The sequence below is a fragment of the Phyllobates terribilis genome, unplaced genomic scaffold (assembly GCF_046119375.1).
Source record: "Phyllobates terribilis strain yellow unplaced genomic scaffold, ASM4611937v1 Scaffold_1__5_contigs__length_1240528914, whole genome shotgun sequence".
NCBI classification, from domain to species: domain Eukaryota; kingdom Metazoa; phylum Chordata; class Amphibia; order Anura; family Dendrobatidae; genus Phyllobates; species Phyllobates terribilis.
This window is the reverse complement of record NW_027362761.1, coordinates 417,395,408-417,408,460: the sequence shown is the minus strand read 5'-3', so window position 1 is coordinate 417,408,460 and position 13,053 is coordinate 417,395,408. Positions and strand designations below refer to the sequence as shown.

At 43.2% G+C, this 13,053-nt stretch overlaps 1 protein-coding gene across 2 annotated transcripts in view; it reads right to left on the bottom strand.

The window, feature by feature from the left end:
• Nucleotides 1-13,053, bottom strand: part of TRIM36 (tripartite motif containing 36) — a 132,006-nt gene that overhangs the window by 44,586 nt on the left and 74,367 nt on the right. Inside the window, exon 1 of one of the 2 annotated variants that reach the window (XM_073677186.1) lies at nt 12,271-12,561. The exons of the other annotated variant lie outside the window; for it this stretch is intronic. Coding sequence (XP_073533287.1) covers nt 12,271-12,309 — 39 coding nt within the window. The 5' untranslated portion in view covers nt 12,310-12,561. Of the gene's footprint in view, nt 1-12,270; nt 12,562-13,053 lie in introns of those variants that run through there. 2 annotated transcript variants of the gene reach the window in all.

The window sequence follows — 13,053 nt, the reverse complement described above, 5'->3', positions numbered from 1 at the left end:
CCTAATCTACAAACTGTATATAACAATCCTGTTAACTGTAGCTGCATGGAGGTAGCAGGATTCATGGCTTAAAGGGATTGTCATCACAGAATGACTGTTCAAACCAAGTTCAGGTGCTCAGTGCATCATTGCATTGCCAATGATTTAAAGGGAACCCGATAGCTGATACATAATGCCCACCCATGGATTGGGCATCATGTATCGGGCCCTGGCTGTATGGCCTCAGCCATGTATGTGACTCAAATGCTGCGGCGTTTGAGGGGGAAAAAAAAACAAAACACATACGTTAAAAGCTGCAGAGGACCAACTCGTGCTGGAGACTAGTCAGACAGGCTTCTCACTGCTGCTGCCCTGGATTGACAAATCTATCCTTGTGTAAGTGCATAGGCAGAGACAAGCTTTTAAAGTATGTTTTTCTCTGAAAACAGATCATACAGCCGGTTCCTGATGCATTCTGGCCGTGTATTGTCATGTATCAGATGTCAGGTTCACATTGAGTGCACCTTCCCACCTACCTCCAGCCCCCTCTTTGATTGACAGCTCCGGCTTCATAGAACCAGAGAAGAGCAGAAATATAGCTGCTGAAAAAAGTATTCAACACATCACCAATTTCTACAGATGCTTTTGACATGAAGTTACAAACCCATTAAATCCACACAGGCAAAGAAATCAACCCATAGATCTCCATAAAGTACGTTGAGTGCAATACTGAGAAATGGCAGGAAAAAAAAAAAAAGTATTGAACACGCTTACCGACATTTAATATGTAGTACGAGAGCCTTTGTTGGTGATAACCGCTTCAAGAACTAGTTGCATGCATTGCTCAGGTGTGATTTTGGCCCATTCATCTACACAAACACTCTTTAAATCCTGATGCTCCCGTGGGCTCCTATGAACTCTGAGCTTTTGTCCCTTACATATATATTTTCTATTGGAGTCAGGTCAGGTGATGGCTGGGTCATTCTAGTGGCTTTATTTTCTCTCTGAAGACAATTGAGAGTTTCCTTGGCTGTATGTTTTGGATCATTGTCTTGCAGAAATGCCCACCCTCGTTTCATCTTCATCATCCTGGTAGGTGGCAGATGTTTATTAAGACTGTCTCGGTACATTTGTCCATTCATAATTCCTTCAATGACATTAAGTTTTCCAGTGGCATATGCTGAAAAACAGCCTCACACCATGATGTTGCCACCTCCAAACTTCAATGTTGGTATGCGGTGTATTAGGACATCCAAAAGTTCCTCGATTTTGGTCTCATCTGACCAGACTATATTCTCCCAGTATTTCACGGGCTTGTCTAAATGTTGTTGAGCAAACTTTAAAATAGCATGAACATGCTTTTTGTTCAGCAATGGAGTTTTGGTAGCGAGCGTGCAAACATGCCATGGAGGTTGAGTGCAGTAATTATTGTTTTCTTTGAAACAATTGTACTGGCTGATTCTAGGTCTTTCTGTAGCTCTCCACAGATGGTCCTTGGCTCTTTGAAAACTCTTCTGATTATCTTTCACTCCTGTCTGAAATCTTGCAGGGAGCACCTGGTCGTGGCTGGTTTATGGTGAAATTAATTTTCTTTCCACTTCTGGATTATAGCCCAACAGTGCTCACTGGAACCTTGCGTAGTTTAGAAAATTTTCTGTAACCAATGCATCAGTATATTTTGCAATAATAAGGTTGCTAAGGTCTTGAGACAGCTCATTGGTTTACCCATCATGAGATTATTGTGTGACAACTCGGTAATGAGACACTTTATAGGTCATTAGTTGAACCAGCTGATATTTTTATTAAGTGACAGGATTGCTTTTTAATTACTGATAGATTTCAGCCAGTGTCATGACTATGGCTTTTTCACCTCTCTTGCTTCATGTATTTAACAAGGACAGGGAAAAATTAATTATTACACAACTTAGTTTATGGACATCTATGGTTTGCCTTTGAGTTTCATGTCTAGAGTACTTTTATAAAAAAAAAAAAAAATTAAAAAGCGACATGTTCAATACTCATTTCATCTGCTGTTAATGGAAAACAGCAGGTGGGAAGGTGTATATAAAAGCTGGCCACTCTGATGCACCAAGCGCCTGGACTTGGTTTGAATGGTCATTCTGTGCTGACAGTGTCCCTTTAAATTAAGTTCCAGGCAGAACTTATGATAGAAATATAGTTCACCGTGTTTTGCACCCTGGAGGTGTCCAGTGCACGGAAACGCCGCTTCAAGGCGAAAAAGAATGCAAGAAATAGGAGAAATCCAGCTCAGTGGACAGGGAAGGTTTTATTCACAAAAATACTTCAGGGACATACAAAGTCATGAATAAGGGTGCACAGACCCCTGAAACGCATTGATAGCTGTACTGCTGAGTTTGTATGCCCCAGAAGTATTTTTGTGAATAAAACTACAGAAGAACAGCAAAGTGATTCTTTACAATTAGATGATCTTGTTGAAGCTGCTTCACACCTCTCTCCTATTCATCACATGAGCTGTGTTATGCATATGCTGCAGCTGGCAATAACATAGTCTGCAAGAGAGACATGCTGCAACTCTGATTAGCAAAGTGAGGAAATTGGCTATTGTTGCCAGAACCCCTAAAATTGATTCCATCTTGAAGAGACGTGCTGGAAAAGGGGCAATTGCGGATCAAGACACTCGGTGGGGCAGCACCTATTTAATGATTGGGCAATTGCTTGAGCTGAAACCCTTTCTTGTACATATGGCCAACCCTCAGGTAACACTAAATGAAGGTCAATTGACACATGTGGCTGAATTGAAGGAATTGGTTTATCAGCTATTTACAGAGACTAAAAAAATTACAAGCTGAGGATTTAACTCCTGGCATTTTTATAAAGGAGTGGAAGAACTTGCTATGTCGCCTGTCCCAAAGAGGAGGGTTAATTGCAGAGGTCATTGCTGCTTCAATGAACTCTTCTATTAGAAAATAAAATTCTTCTGGCAGCTGTTTATGTGGACCCGAGTCATCGTATATTGCTGGATGATCAACAGCTTACTAAAGGAAAAGAAGCTCTGACTGAGGTAGCAGTTGGGATGAGTGGCCTACAGGATGGCCAAGAGCAAGAGGACTTGGGTCCAGCCAGTGCTGCTGCTGCCGCCGTTTCTTCAGCCTTATCAGATGAGGAGTTTAAATTTTGAAAACTATTTGGATGACATGGAGCACGCAAAGCGTTGTCGCAGGGAAAAAGATTCCACTTCCATAGAAAACAGATTGACCATATTTCAGCAAAATTTTTCACTTGCTCTCAAAGTAGAAGAGTTCTCAAAGTAGAAGAGTTCAATCGTTCATGAAAACTGACTCTGCACGAGGCAATTCCTTTATACCCTGAAATTGTTAGAGATGTTGCCCATGTGGTTACTGCTTTGCCACCAACCCAAGTTAGTGTAGAGAGCTTGTTCCCTAGCCTTAAAATAATTAGGTGAGATTTGAGGTCATCCATGAAGGAGGATCTGATGGAGGTGATACTATTTCTCAGAAGAAATTCATAGACTTCAAAAAATGTACTGAATAACATTTGTGCAAACTGTCCCCCCCCCCCCACACTTACTGCATAGTGTATAATAAATTGTAAATATGCAAAAGTTTTTGTATTCTAAAGTTTTATTCCAATAAATATATTTCATGTTCTATCTAAATAGCTTGATTATTGTATCAATAATGATTAATAATCCGATATGACCATTTAACTACAGTAAATTTATCACTTAAACTTAAATATGAGCCATATATGAGGGAGTCGGAGTCGTAGAAATTGAGGAGTCGGAAGTTTGGCTTACCGACTCCACAGACCTGGTTAGCCATCAGAGTGGGCAAAGTGTCAGCCACATACAGCCGGCTGTACCCCATCAGAAAGATCTACTGAAGTCTCCACAAACTACAATTCCTCTGGTAACAAATTTCCATTATTAGGAAGTATTGAACAAGAATGATGTAAGGGAAGGACACTACAAACGAAACCCCAAATCACTGAAGCCTAAGGCCATGTGCACATGTTGCAGAAATTTCTGCAATCAAATACTCAACGTTTCTGCATCTCTAGGAATTTCCTGAAGGTCTGAACTGAAACGTAAATTGATGTGCATGCAAAATGTAAATGCATGTTCACACAAGGCCATTAGACAGACATCTCTAGGAATTTGTTGGCAGCAAAAACGCAACAGAAAATAGACACGTTTTGGTGCGCTTTTGACCGATTTGCGTGAAGTCAATAGTGAAAAACGCAAGGCAAAAACGTGCAGAGAACTGACATGCTGAAGATTATTTTCTGCACCAAATCTCCAAGCTGGGCTGTGGAGTCAGTAAGCCAAACCTCCAACTCCTCAATTTCCATGACAGACTCCATGACTCCCTCATACATGGCTCATATGTAGCACAGATTCAACTCAGCTAAAAGCCTAGACCCTTAGATCAGGGATAGGACATTTCATAACTTTCCCAAATTCTTATGAAAAAATATTTCCCACAAACTGCATTGAACTTCTGTATCCAATTATATAAAATGATATAGTCAAAAAAAACTCAATGTGCATGACAATTCAGGTTTCTCATTCACTCTGCTGGCATCAGGTTTTGCTTCAGGCTTTGTCACAAATCCGCGCAGGAAAAAAAAAAAAAAAAAACGCACAAAATCTGCAACGTGTGCGCACAGTTTAAGATGTCCGGGACATTTCAATTTGCTTCTAGAAAAATAAGTTATGGACAAGAGACAAAAGAAGAGGAAAAGGACTGAGTACCTCAACACCACCCCTCAACCCAACGTGGTTGGCAGCCACATTGTGCTCAGGGCCTGGATGACCTGTGATCCAATGAATACATAAAAACAACTGACAGGAGACCAAGTGCAACAGTCCATACCCTCAAGCTAAAGAGATATTGGAAAATGTAACAAGATAATTACCCGAAGTACAACTAAATGGATGGAATGGATAAAGAAAATTTGTATTTTGGAAACTCAAGAGTAGTGTTGAGCGAATTTGTTTGGCATTTCAAATTTGGGTTCCGGCTTGTTCGCGGAAAAAAAAAAAAAGGCTCCGCCCACGAACATCCCTGAATTGCCATGCAGATACCATCTGCGTGACAGTGTTGCAAATCAGGGATGTTCGTGGGCGGAGCAGATTTTTGCACGAACAAGCCGGAACACGAATTTGAAATGCCAAACAAATTCGCTCAACACTACTCAAGAGTCCTGACCTTAGGGGTAGGGGAGGGGGGCAGGGTGTCCAAGACTTCGGTCATCAACATAGGATCGGTTGGGTCTTACACCTAGTAAACCCACCAAAATCTGCTCCAAAAGCATACAAATATAAGCGATACAAGGTGAAACAGACCTGTATATTGGTTAGTGGCCAATGCCGAATACAGTTTGGCTCCTATTTAAGTGATGAGTTAACCAGAACTGTGACAATGAGGACCTATACTTCTAATGCAGAGTATGTATCCTATTGGCGGGGACACCCCTACCGATCAGCCATTAGCAGCTACCAGCAGCCGGATGTACTCAACGTACAACGCCAGAACAACTAGGCATCATACACATCAATGGCTGTTTTTGGATACTGAAGTGAATATATAAGTTGGACAACAGCTAAAATAATTTTTGTCCTATCTTATCCATCAGAAGACATATACATGGAGAAAAGTGTTCCCTAGAAGCATTTCTTTAACAGTAGATTATCTCATTACATATGGCACCTGTCAGAGCTAGTATAGCAGCTCATGGAGGCCATACAGGTCTGTACTAGTTAGCAACGCAACCTCCGAGCACTGCTGCAGCAGATAACCGCTAACCATGGACATCCCTGGTGTCGGACTCAGTGATCTAATATTGATGACCTTTCACTGCTAAAGAGGTCATCAATATCAGACCTGGACAATCACTCCACCCTGGCAAGATGCCATCAGATGACCTGAAGAGGACTGAGCACACAAAGCATTCCAGAAATATGTATACAGTGAAATATTTGCAGGGAATAATCCAAAACTTTTCAATCTTGTGCAAAAGCTACAGGAAACATTTTATGGAGGTGATGGATAAAAGGAGACCGACCAATTAAATAACATGCATGAAGTTTTTTACTAAATCTGTGCATATGTACAGTGCTGGCAAAAAGTATTGGCACCCCTGCAATTCTGTCAGATAATACTCAGTTCCTTCCTGAAAATGATTGCAATCACAAATTCTTTGGTATTATTCTCTTCATTTAATTTGTCTTCAATGAAAAAAACACAAAAAGAATTGTCTTAAAGCCAAATTGGATATAATTCCACACCAAACCTAAAAAAGGGGGTGGACAAAAGTATTGGCACCCTTTGAAAAATCATGTGATGCTTCTCTAATTCATGTAATTAACAGCACCTGTAACTTACCTGTGGCACCTAACAGGTGTTGGCAATAACTAAATCACACTTGCAGCCAGTTAACATGGATTAAAGTTGACTCAACCTCTGTCCTGTGTCCTTGTGTGTACCACATTGAGCATGGAGAAAAGAAAGAAGACCAAAGAACTGTCTGAGGACTTGAGAAACCAAATTGTGAGGAAGCATGAGCAATCTCAAGGCTACAAGTCCATCTCCAAAGACCTGAATGCTCCTGTGTCTTCCGTGCGCAGTGTCATCAAGAAGTTTAAAGCCCATGGCACTGTGGCTAACCTCCGTAGATGTGGACGGAAAAGAAAAATTGACGAGAGATTTCAACGCAAGATTGTGCGGTTGGTGGATAAAGAACCTCGACTAACATCCAAACAAGTTCAAGCTGCCCTGCAGTCCGAGGGTACAACAGTGTCAACCCGTACTATCTGTCGGCGTCTGAATGAAAAGGGACTGTATGGTAGGATACCCAGGAAGACCCCACTTCTTACCCCGAGACATAAAAAAGCCAGGCTGGAGTTTGCGAAAACTTACCTGAGAAAGCCTAAAACGTTTTGGGAGAATGTTCTCTGGTCAGATGAGACAAAAGTAGAGCTTTTGGGGAAAAAGTATCAGAGCATACAGGAAAAAAAAGAGGCATTCAAAGAAAAGAACACGGTCCCTACAGTCAAACATGGCGGAGGTTCCCTGATGTTTTGGGGTTGCTTTGCTGCCTGCCACTGGACTGCTGTGCATGGCATTATGAAGTCTGAAGACTACCAACAAATTTTGCAGCATAATGTAGGACCCAGTGTGAGAAAGCTGGGTCTCCTTCAGAGGTCATGGGTCTTCCAGCAGGACAATGACCCAAAACACACTTCCAAAAGCACTATAAAATAGTTTTAGAGAAAGCACTGGAGACTTCTAAGGTGGCCAGCAATGAGTCCAGACCTGAATCCCATAGAACACCTGTGGAGAGATCTCAAAATGGCAGTTTGGAGAAGGCACCCTTCAAATATCAGGTACCTGGAGCAGTTTGCCAAAGAAGAATGGTCTACAATTCCAGCAGAGCATTGTAAGAAACTTATTGATGGTTACCGGAAGCGGTTGTTCGCAGTTATTTTGGCTAAAGGTTGTGCAACCAAGTATTAGGCTGAGGGTGCCAATACTTTTGTCCGGCCCTTTTTTGGAGTTGTGTGTGAAATGATCAATGATTTGATTTTTGCTTCATTCTCTTTTGTGTTTTTTCCTTGCAAGCAAATTAAATGAAGAGAATAATACCAAAGAATTTGTGATTGCAATCATTTTCAGGAAGAAACTGAGTATTGTCTGACAGAATTGCAGGGGTGCCAATACTTTTGGCCAGCACTGTATATTAATATACTGCCCTAATGCCACCTTCTCCTGGAATTAGCATTCTGCTCCTCTTCTCAGTGACATTCACCGCAATTCAGACCTCACTGAGTAAAAAAACCTTATGCTCACGCAATGTGTGGACCCTCGTTGTTACATCGTAAAAGCCACTTGCGAATCACAGAGCGTGGTGTGATCAGGCGTGTATGAAGAGCGGTAATATGACCGTGAAGAGAAGCAGAACGACGCTGGATCCCTTAAAATACTGCAGTAGATGAGTATATTAACACAGAGACGTTAAGAGGGGTGGGGACACCAACATGGGAGCGCTTCTTTGATAAAAGGGTTCATTTTTTTCCCTGCATTGCAGCTGTTCTTCAATAAAAATGTATGAACAGTGCAAGGGTTTGTCTTTAATACCAATCAGACCACATTTAATTAGAAATCAGTGTAGAAATTCAGTTCCAAAGGGTTTACAGGAGTCTGTCAGCACTAAATGACAATTCACAACAACCAAGATGACCGATGCTCCATATCGTGGCCAAACTGTTCCCACCTACTGGTTTTCCAGTCTATCTAAAGCTGTTAATCAGGGAAGATTGATGCAAAACAAGTAGGTGGGAAGGTGCACTGAGCTACTGTGCTTGGTTTGAACAGTCATTTTCTGCTGACAGACTCCTTATATAAGCCAACGGGGACCTAGCTCTATACATGACTAGTCAAAGATGCAAGTCCCCGGCTTCTCCTACCGATCCGCTCCCCATGAGTGCTAGGTCTCTGCCTGTGGTGTGAATAGGGAAGAGACTTTTCACTGGCAGCAGAAGGGGACTGCCTATCCGACTAGTGTCCCGTGCAGCTTAGTCCCCAACAGCTTTTAAAGTAGGTTCCTCTCTTATACACTGCAGCGTTTTAGAGTTAAAGTGAGTCTGTCATCACCAAAATACAATTTAAATGGGCTATGCAGTACGGTAGAAGAATTAGCCCCTGTGAGAACCATACTAGCACAGTACCTGTGGTGCAGTGCCTGGGAAAATGAACTCTTAAGCGGTGAGGAGGTTTCGGTGCACTGTTACACCTCCTCCCTTGCATATTGGGGGCTTTCTCCCACTTCTAATTGACCGCATCCCAAACTGACAGCACAACGCAGTCCCCTCATCTCCTTTCTTCTGACACCACTCGCTGTGTTTCTTGGTCTATTAGTACAGCGAGAAGCAGCAGAAGAACACATGAGAGCGCATTCACCAGCATTCAGACATTGCTCGCTCTGGGAAGCAAGCACTGTCAATCAAGTCGGGAGGGAAGGGCCACAATTTTCGATTGAGGTGTAATGGTGCACCAAACTCTTGGCCATGCCAAGAATGCACAATGAAAAATTTGGTTTTCTAATAGTCAAGTCTCCCAAGTTTTCCTGGAAAGCAATAAGACCAAATAAACCCCAAAGAGGAGATATCACTAGAATTGTATTATTTAAATCATCCCTTACCCTTCTGAGATAGATGTATGCAATAACAAATGACCTTCATGGTATGACTGCCAACGTGTGCAGGGTTGTGGTTACTGGGACGTATGGATGGTAGAGATTTCACGACATCCTTTGGTAAGAATCTACGGTGAACCATCAGGACAGCGTCCTTTACCACAAAGGGGATGAGGAGACAACAGAATGGATGCCGTAGGCTGACCGTGACCCATTATACATAGAGCTGCAGTAAAATATAACCTTTACATACTTCAACTGACTTTAAAGCGCCCCAAGCATGGCACTGAAAGGGATTATGATTTGTAATATAGTCACCCTACCTGGTGCCCTCGGTTTGCCTTCCATATACTCCTGTGCCTACACAGGCATACTGATTCTGCTGCATCAAAGATAGCAGCTAATGTGGAATCAAGGAGCAGGGGTAGGTCTGAAGTACAGCTGCCCTGTGGACCCATTGTTCAGACTTACCACTGTGGTGACCATCTTGGATGCAAGTGGACCCAAATGCCCATGTAAGCAGAGCCTGCAGGAGGCAACCGGAGGGCATCAGGAAGAGCAACTATGTAAATATAGAGCCACTTTTCAGTGTCCGGATGGAGGATTGCTTTATTGCTGAAGACACAATGGTCCAGTTTCATGTTTTGCACCTTCGTGTATTATTGGAGTACAATAGTATTTTAGTGACTTTTTTTGCAAAATGTGTGACTTCTGTGCACCAAGTCACAAAATCAGAATAAGACCAAACATTTTTTTTTTACTTTGCGTTTAATTCATGAATTGTGCCATTTTGCAGAATTTGATGCAAAAAAAAAAAAAAAAAGCAAATAGTACTGCAAGACCAAAAGAAAAAAACAAAACCAATACTGAATTGGGGATACTGGATGTGATTTAGCCAATGCTGTAAAGGAGTTCTTTAGGATATATTCACATGTGGCAGATTTGTGCAACTGTCACAAGTCTAGATGGGGCTTGCTGAAACTGATTTTCAGGTACAAGCTTCTACAAAAAAAAAAAAAAAACCCTACAACCATGTTTAGGTTTATTGTACACAGCACTTCTGCATGCCCGGACCCTATACAGCAACATATGGCATTATACAAGACATGAGGGTCCCCTGGTGGGATCCTTCTAATGCGATAGTACCTGTATAATAAAGCAAGTGAAGCTGAAACCTTTAGAAGACTGGGAGGCACAGAGGTACAGGCCTAAGGGTGCAATATTAGTGACCCAAAATACAGTCCTATACAAGAGCCAAAGAAATAGGTTCTCCAGAGACTGCTCCACTCCCTGGAACACACCAGTAATGATGCAGCAAAGATGAAACTGGACATGAACTGGTTTTGTATATAATTGACAGCTGAGAAGCTGCTGGGACCAGGAGACGCCTTGTTTTGCTGCAGACTCTGATGATGATGGTGCAAAGTGTCCATTACTAATACTACATGTATGGGTGAGGCTGTACAAGTGCCACTAATGCAGAAGACTCCTCACAGCGAAAATTATATTCATGAGATCAACAAACCATTGGCACAAGTTAACACAGAGGATTATCCTAGTGTGCCCACCACTCCTCCAGGGCACCGGACCCCCAGTTATACATCCCTGCAGTAACAGTGATCACAAGAAATAGCCTATAGTTATGAGATCAAATCTCAGGCAGGTCACACAAGAAAAAAAAAAAATCTACACAATTTGTGTAACAGTGGGCTGTGTGACTTAAAGGTAGTAATTTAGCAATGAAAAAAAAAAAAAGTGTAAAATCAGACTGGTCACAAGGAAGTGACAGGTTCACACATTGCAGTCTATGGTGGCAGAGCAGTGGGTGACTTCCTTGCCCAACAGGTTTAGATTTTGGTGAGCCATGCACATCACATTGCATGCCGCAGTGTGATCACCTCGTCAGTCATAGCAATGAAGTGACCAAAAAAAAAAAAAAAGTGCTGCTATTACATGCTGGTGTTAAGTGTTTGTGGTTCAGTATTTCAGGCTAACATGGTATCACAATGTGAAGTTTTTTATTGTACTTAAGTTTTTTTTCTATTAAGATTTTACACCTGTTGGTAGGAAGTTCTAAAAAAGACAAAACGTAAGACTCAGATGAGCATCCGTCACATCATTGCTATCAGCAACACATCGCCCTGTGTGACCATCGGCCAACCCACATACAGCAGGTGGAAATCAGGCCTGTGGAGCCGGTAAGCCAAACCACCGACTCCTCAGTGTCCCTGACCCCTGACTCCACAGCCCGGCCTCACTACTGAGCGTGTACATAAAGTGCAGCACAGATTCATCTCAACTAAAAGCCTAAATCCTTAGATCAGTAATAGAACAGACATTTATAGGACATTTCATAACTTTCCCAGATTCTTATGAAACAAATTTACAGCACATCCTGCATTGTACTAATGAACCCAATTTATTATATATTTTAGGCGTCAGAGTCAGACCATTTTATATAGACTCCAACTTCACGGCCTTGGTGGAAATGGCCCTTTAGTCAATAATACAAATCTGCAATACAGTTGCCAATCAAGGATAAAAGGTTTCTAATACACACTCCCTCCATAAAAGAAAAACAGCTTAAGAATATAGAGATGGATCTACAAGTTGATCAGCAAGTACATGTTACTATAGATAGTGTCTGCTCCATGGGTCCAGGTGGGCAGCACATTATACATCTCATGTCTGTGCGGGGCTGACCTGGACATACACACACTGCACAGACATACTGATCGCGGAGCCCCAATGAGGACAGCGCTGCGGAATAGGATGGCGCTATAAGTGAATCTGCATGTCCCGGTCAGACCCACGGACCTGCAGGATCACATACCGTGAGCCCCATATGGCAGCCATGCAATCCGCACATAGTGACATCAGTCATTCCCTGCACAAGCGGCGGACAGTGGAGCGGACACTAGAACTTCCCGGCCGGTACCGGGGATCCCCGCAGCCTCCAGACACTGGCGGATCTGATAGACGAGAACACCGCACCCGCCGTGCATTGACCGCGGCACCCAAGTTCCCCATCACAGAGTGTCGGCTCCCCACGCCACGTCTCAGCCCACACACACAGCTCCCATGGTCACCTACTTTGCTGTCCCCAGCCTCCGGCACCGGCTCGTTCTCCATCCTCGGAGAGGTCACCGCACGTTGAGCCGCAGATACAGAAAAGGGCGCGGTCAGGAACTTCCAGAGGCCGGCGTTCTATGCACCGATTGTGACCCAACAATGAGCGAGCAGCGGCCACTGTAATACGTAAAGCGCGGCACACGAGCGATAACCGGGACACGTCTGTACCCTGCACGGACACCGCGCTGTATGACTGCCCAGTGTCCAACGCTGCCCGGAAGCCTCCCTCATCTACATAATGGGCGTGGAATACTGAATGGCAACGATACAATTGGATAATTAAATAAGGGGGCGTTTCTGAGGCCTCGTGGCTTGGGCGGGGTTGTAGAAGACTCCCTGAACCGGCATCAGAGGCCGGTAATAACGGTTTTGTGTAGTCGCCGGCGGAGCGGGGAAGTCACGTGGTTATGAGCGGCAGAAGGTCAGCAGGGTCAGCATGTAGGTAGAGCTATCCGTTATGTGCCTGTAAATACATGCCTTCATTTACCGTGGTGTGACCCCTGTACACTATACAGCTGACCTGTATATAACACTCAATGTGCAAATATTAGTGTCTGTAAACCTCCCACTCTGCAGAAACTCCAGCCATACATATAGGAAGCTGACGGCCATACGTATAGTGTGCTGACGGCCATACATATAGGAAGCTGACGGCCATACATATAGGGTGCTGACGGCCATACATATAGGAAGCTGACGGCCATACATATAGGATGCTGACGGCCATACATATAGGAAGCTGAC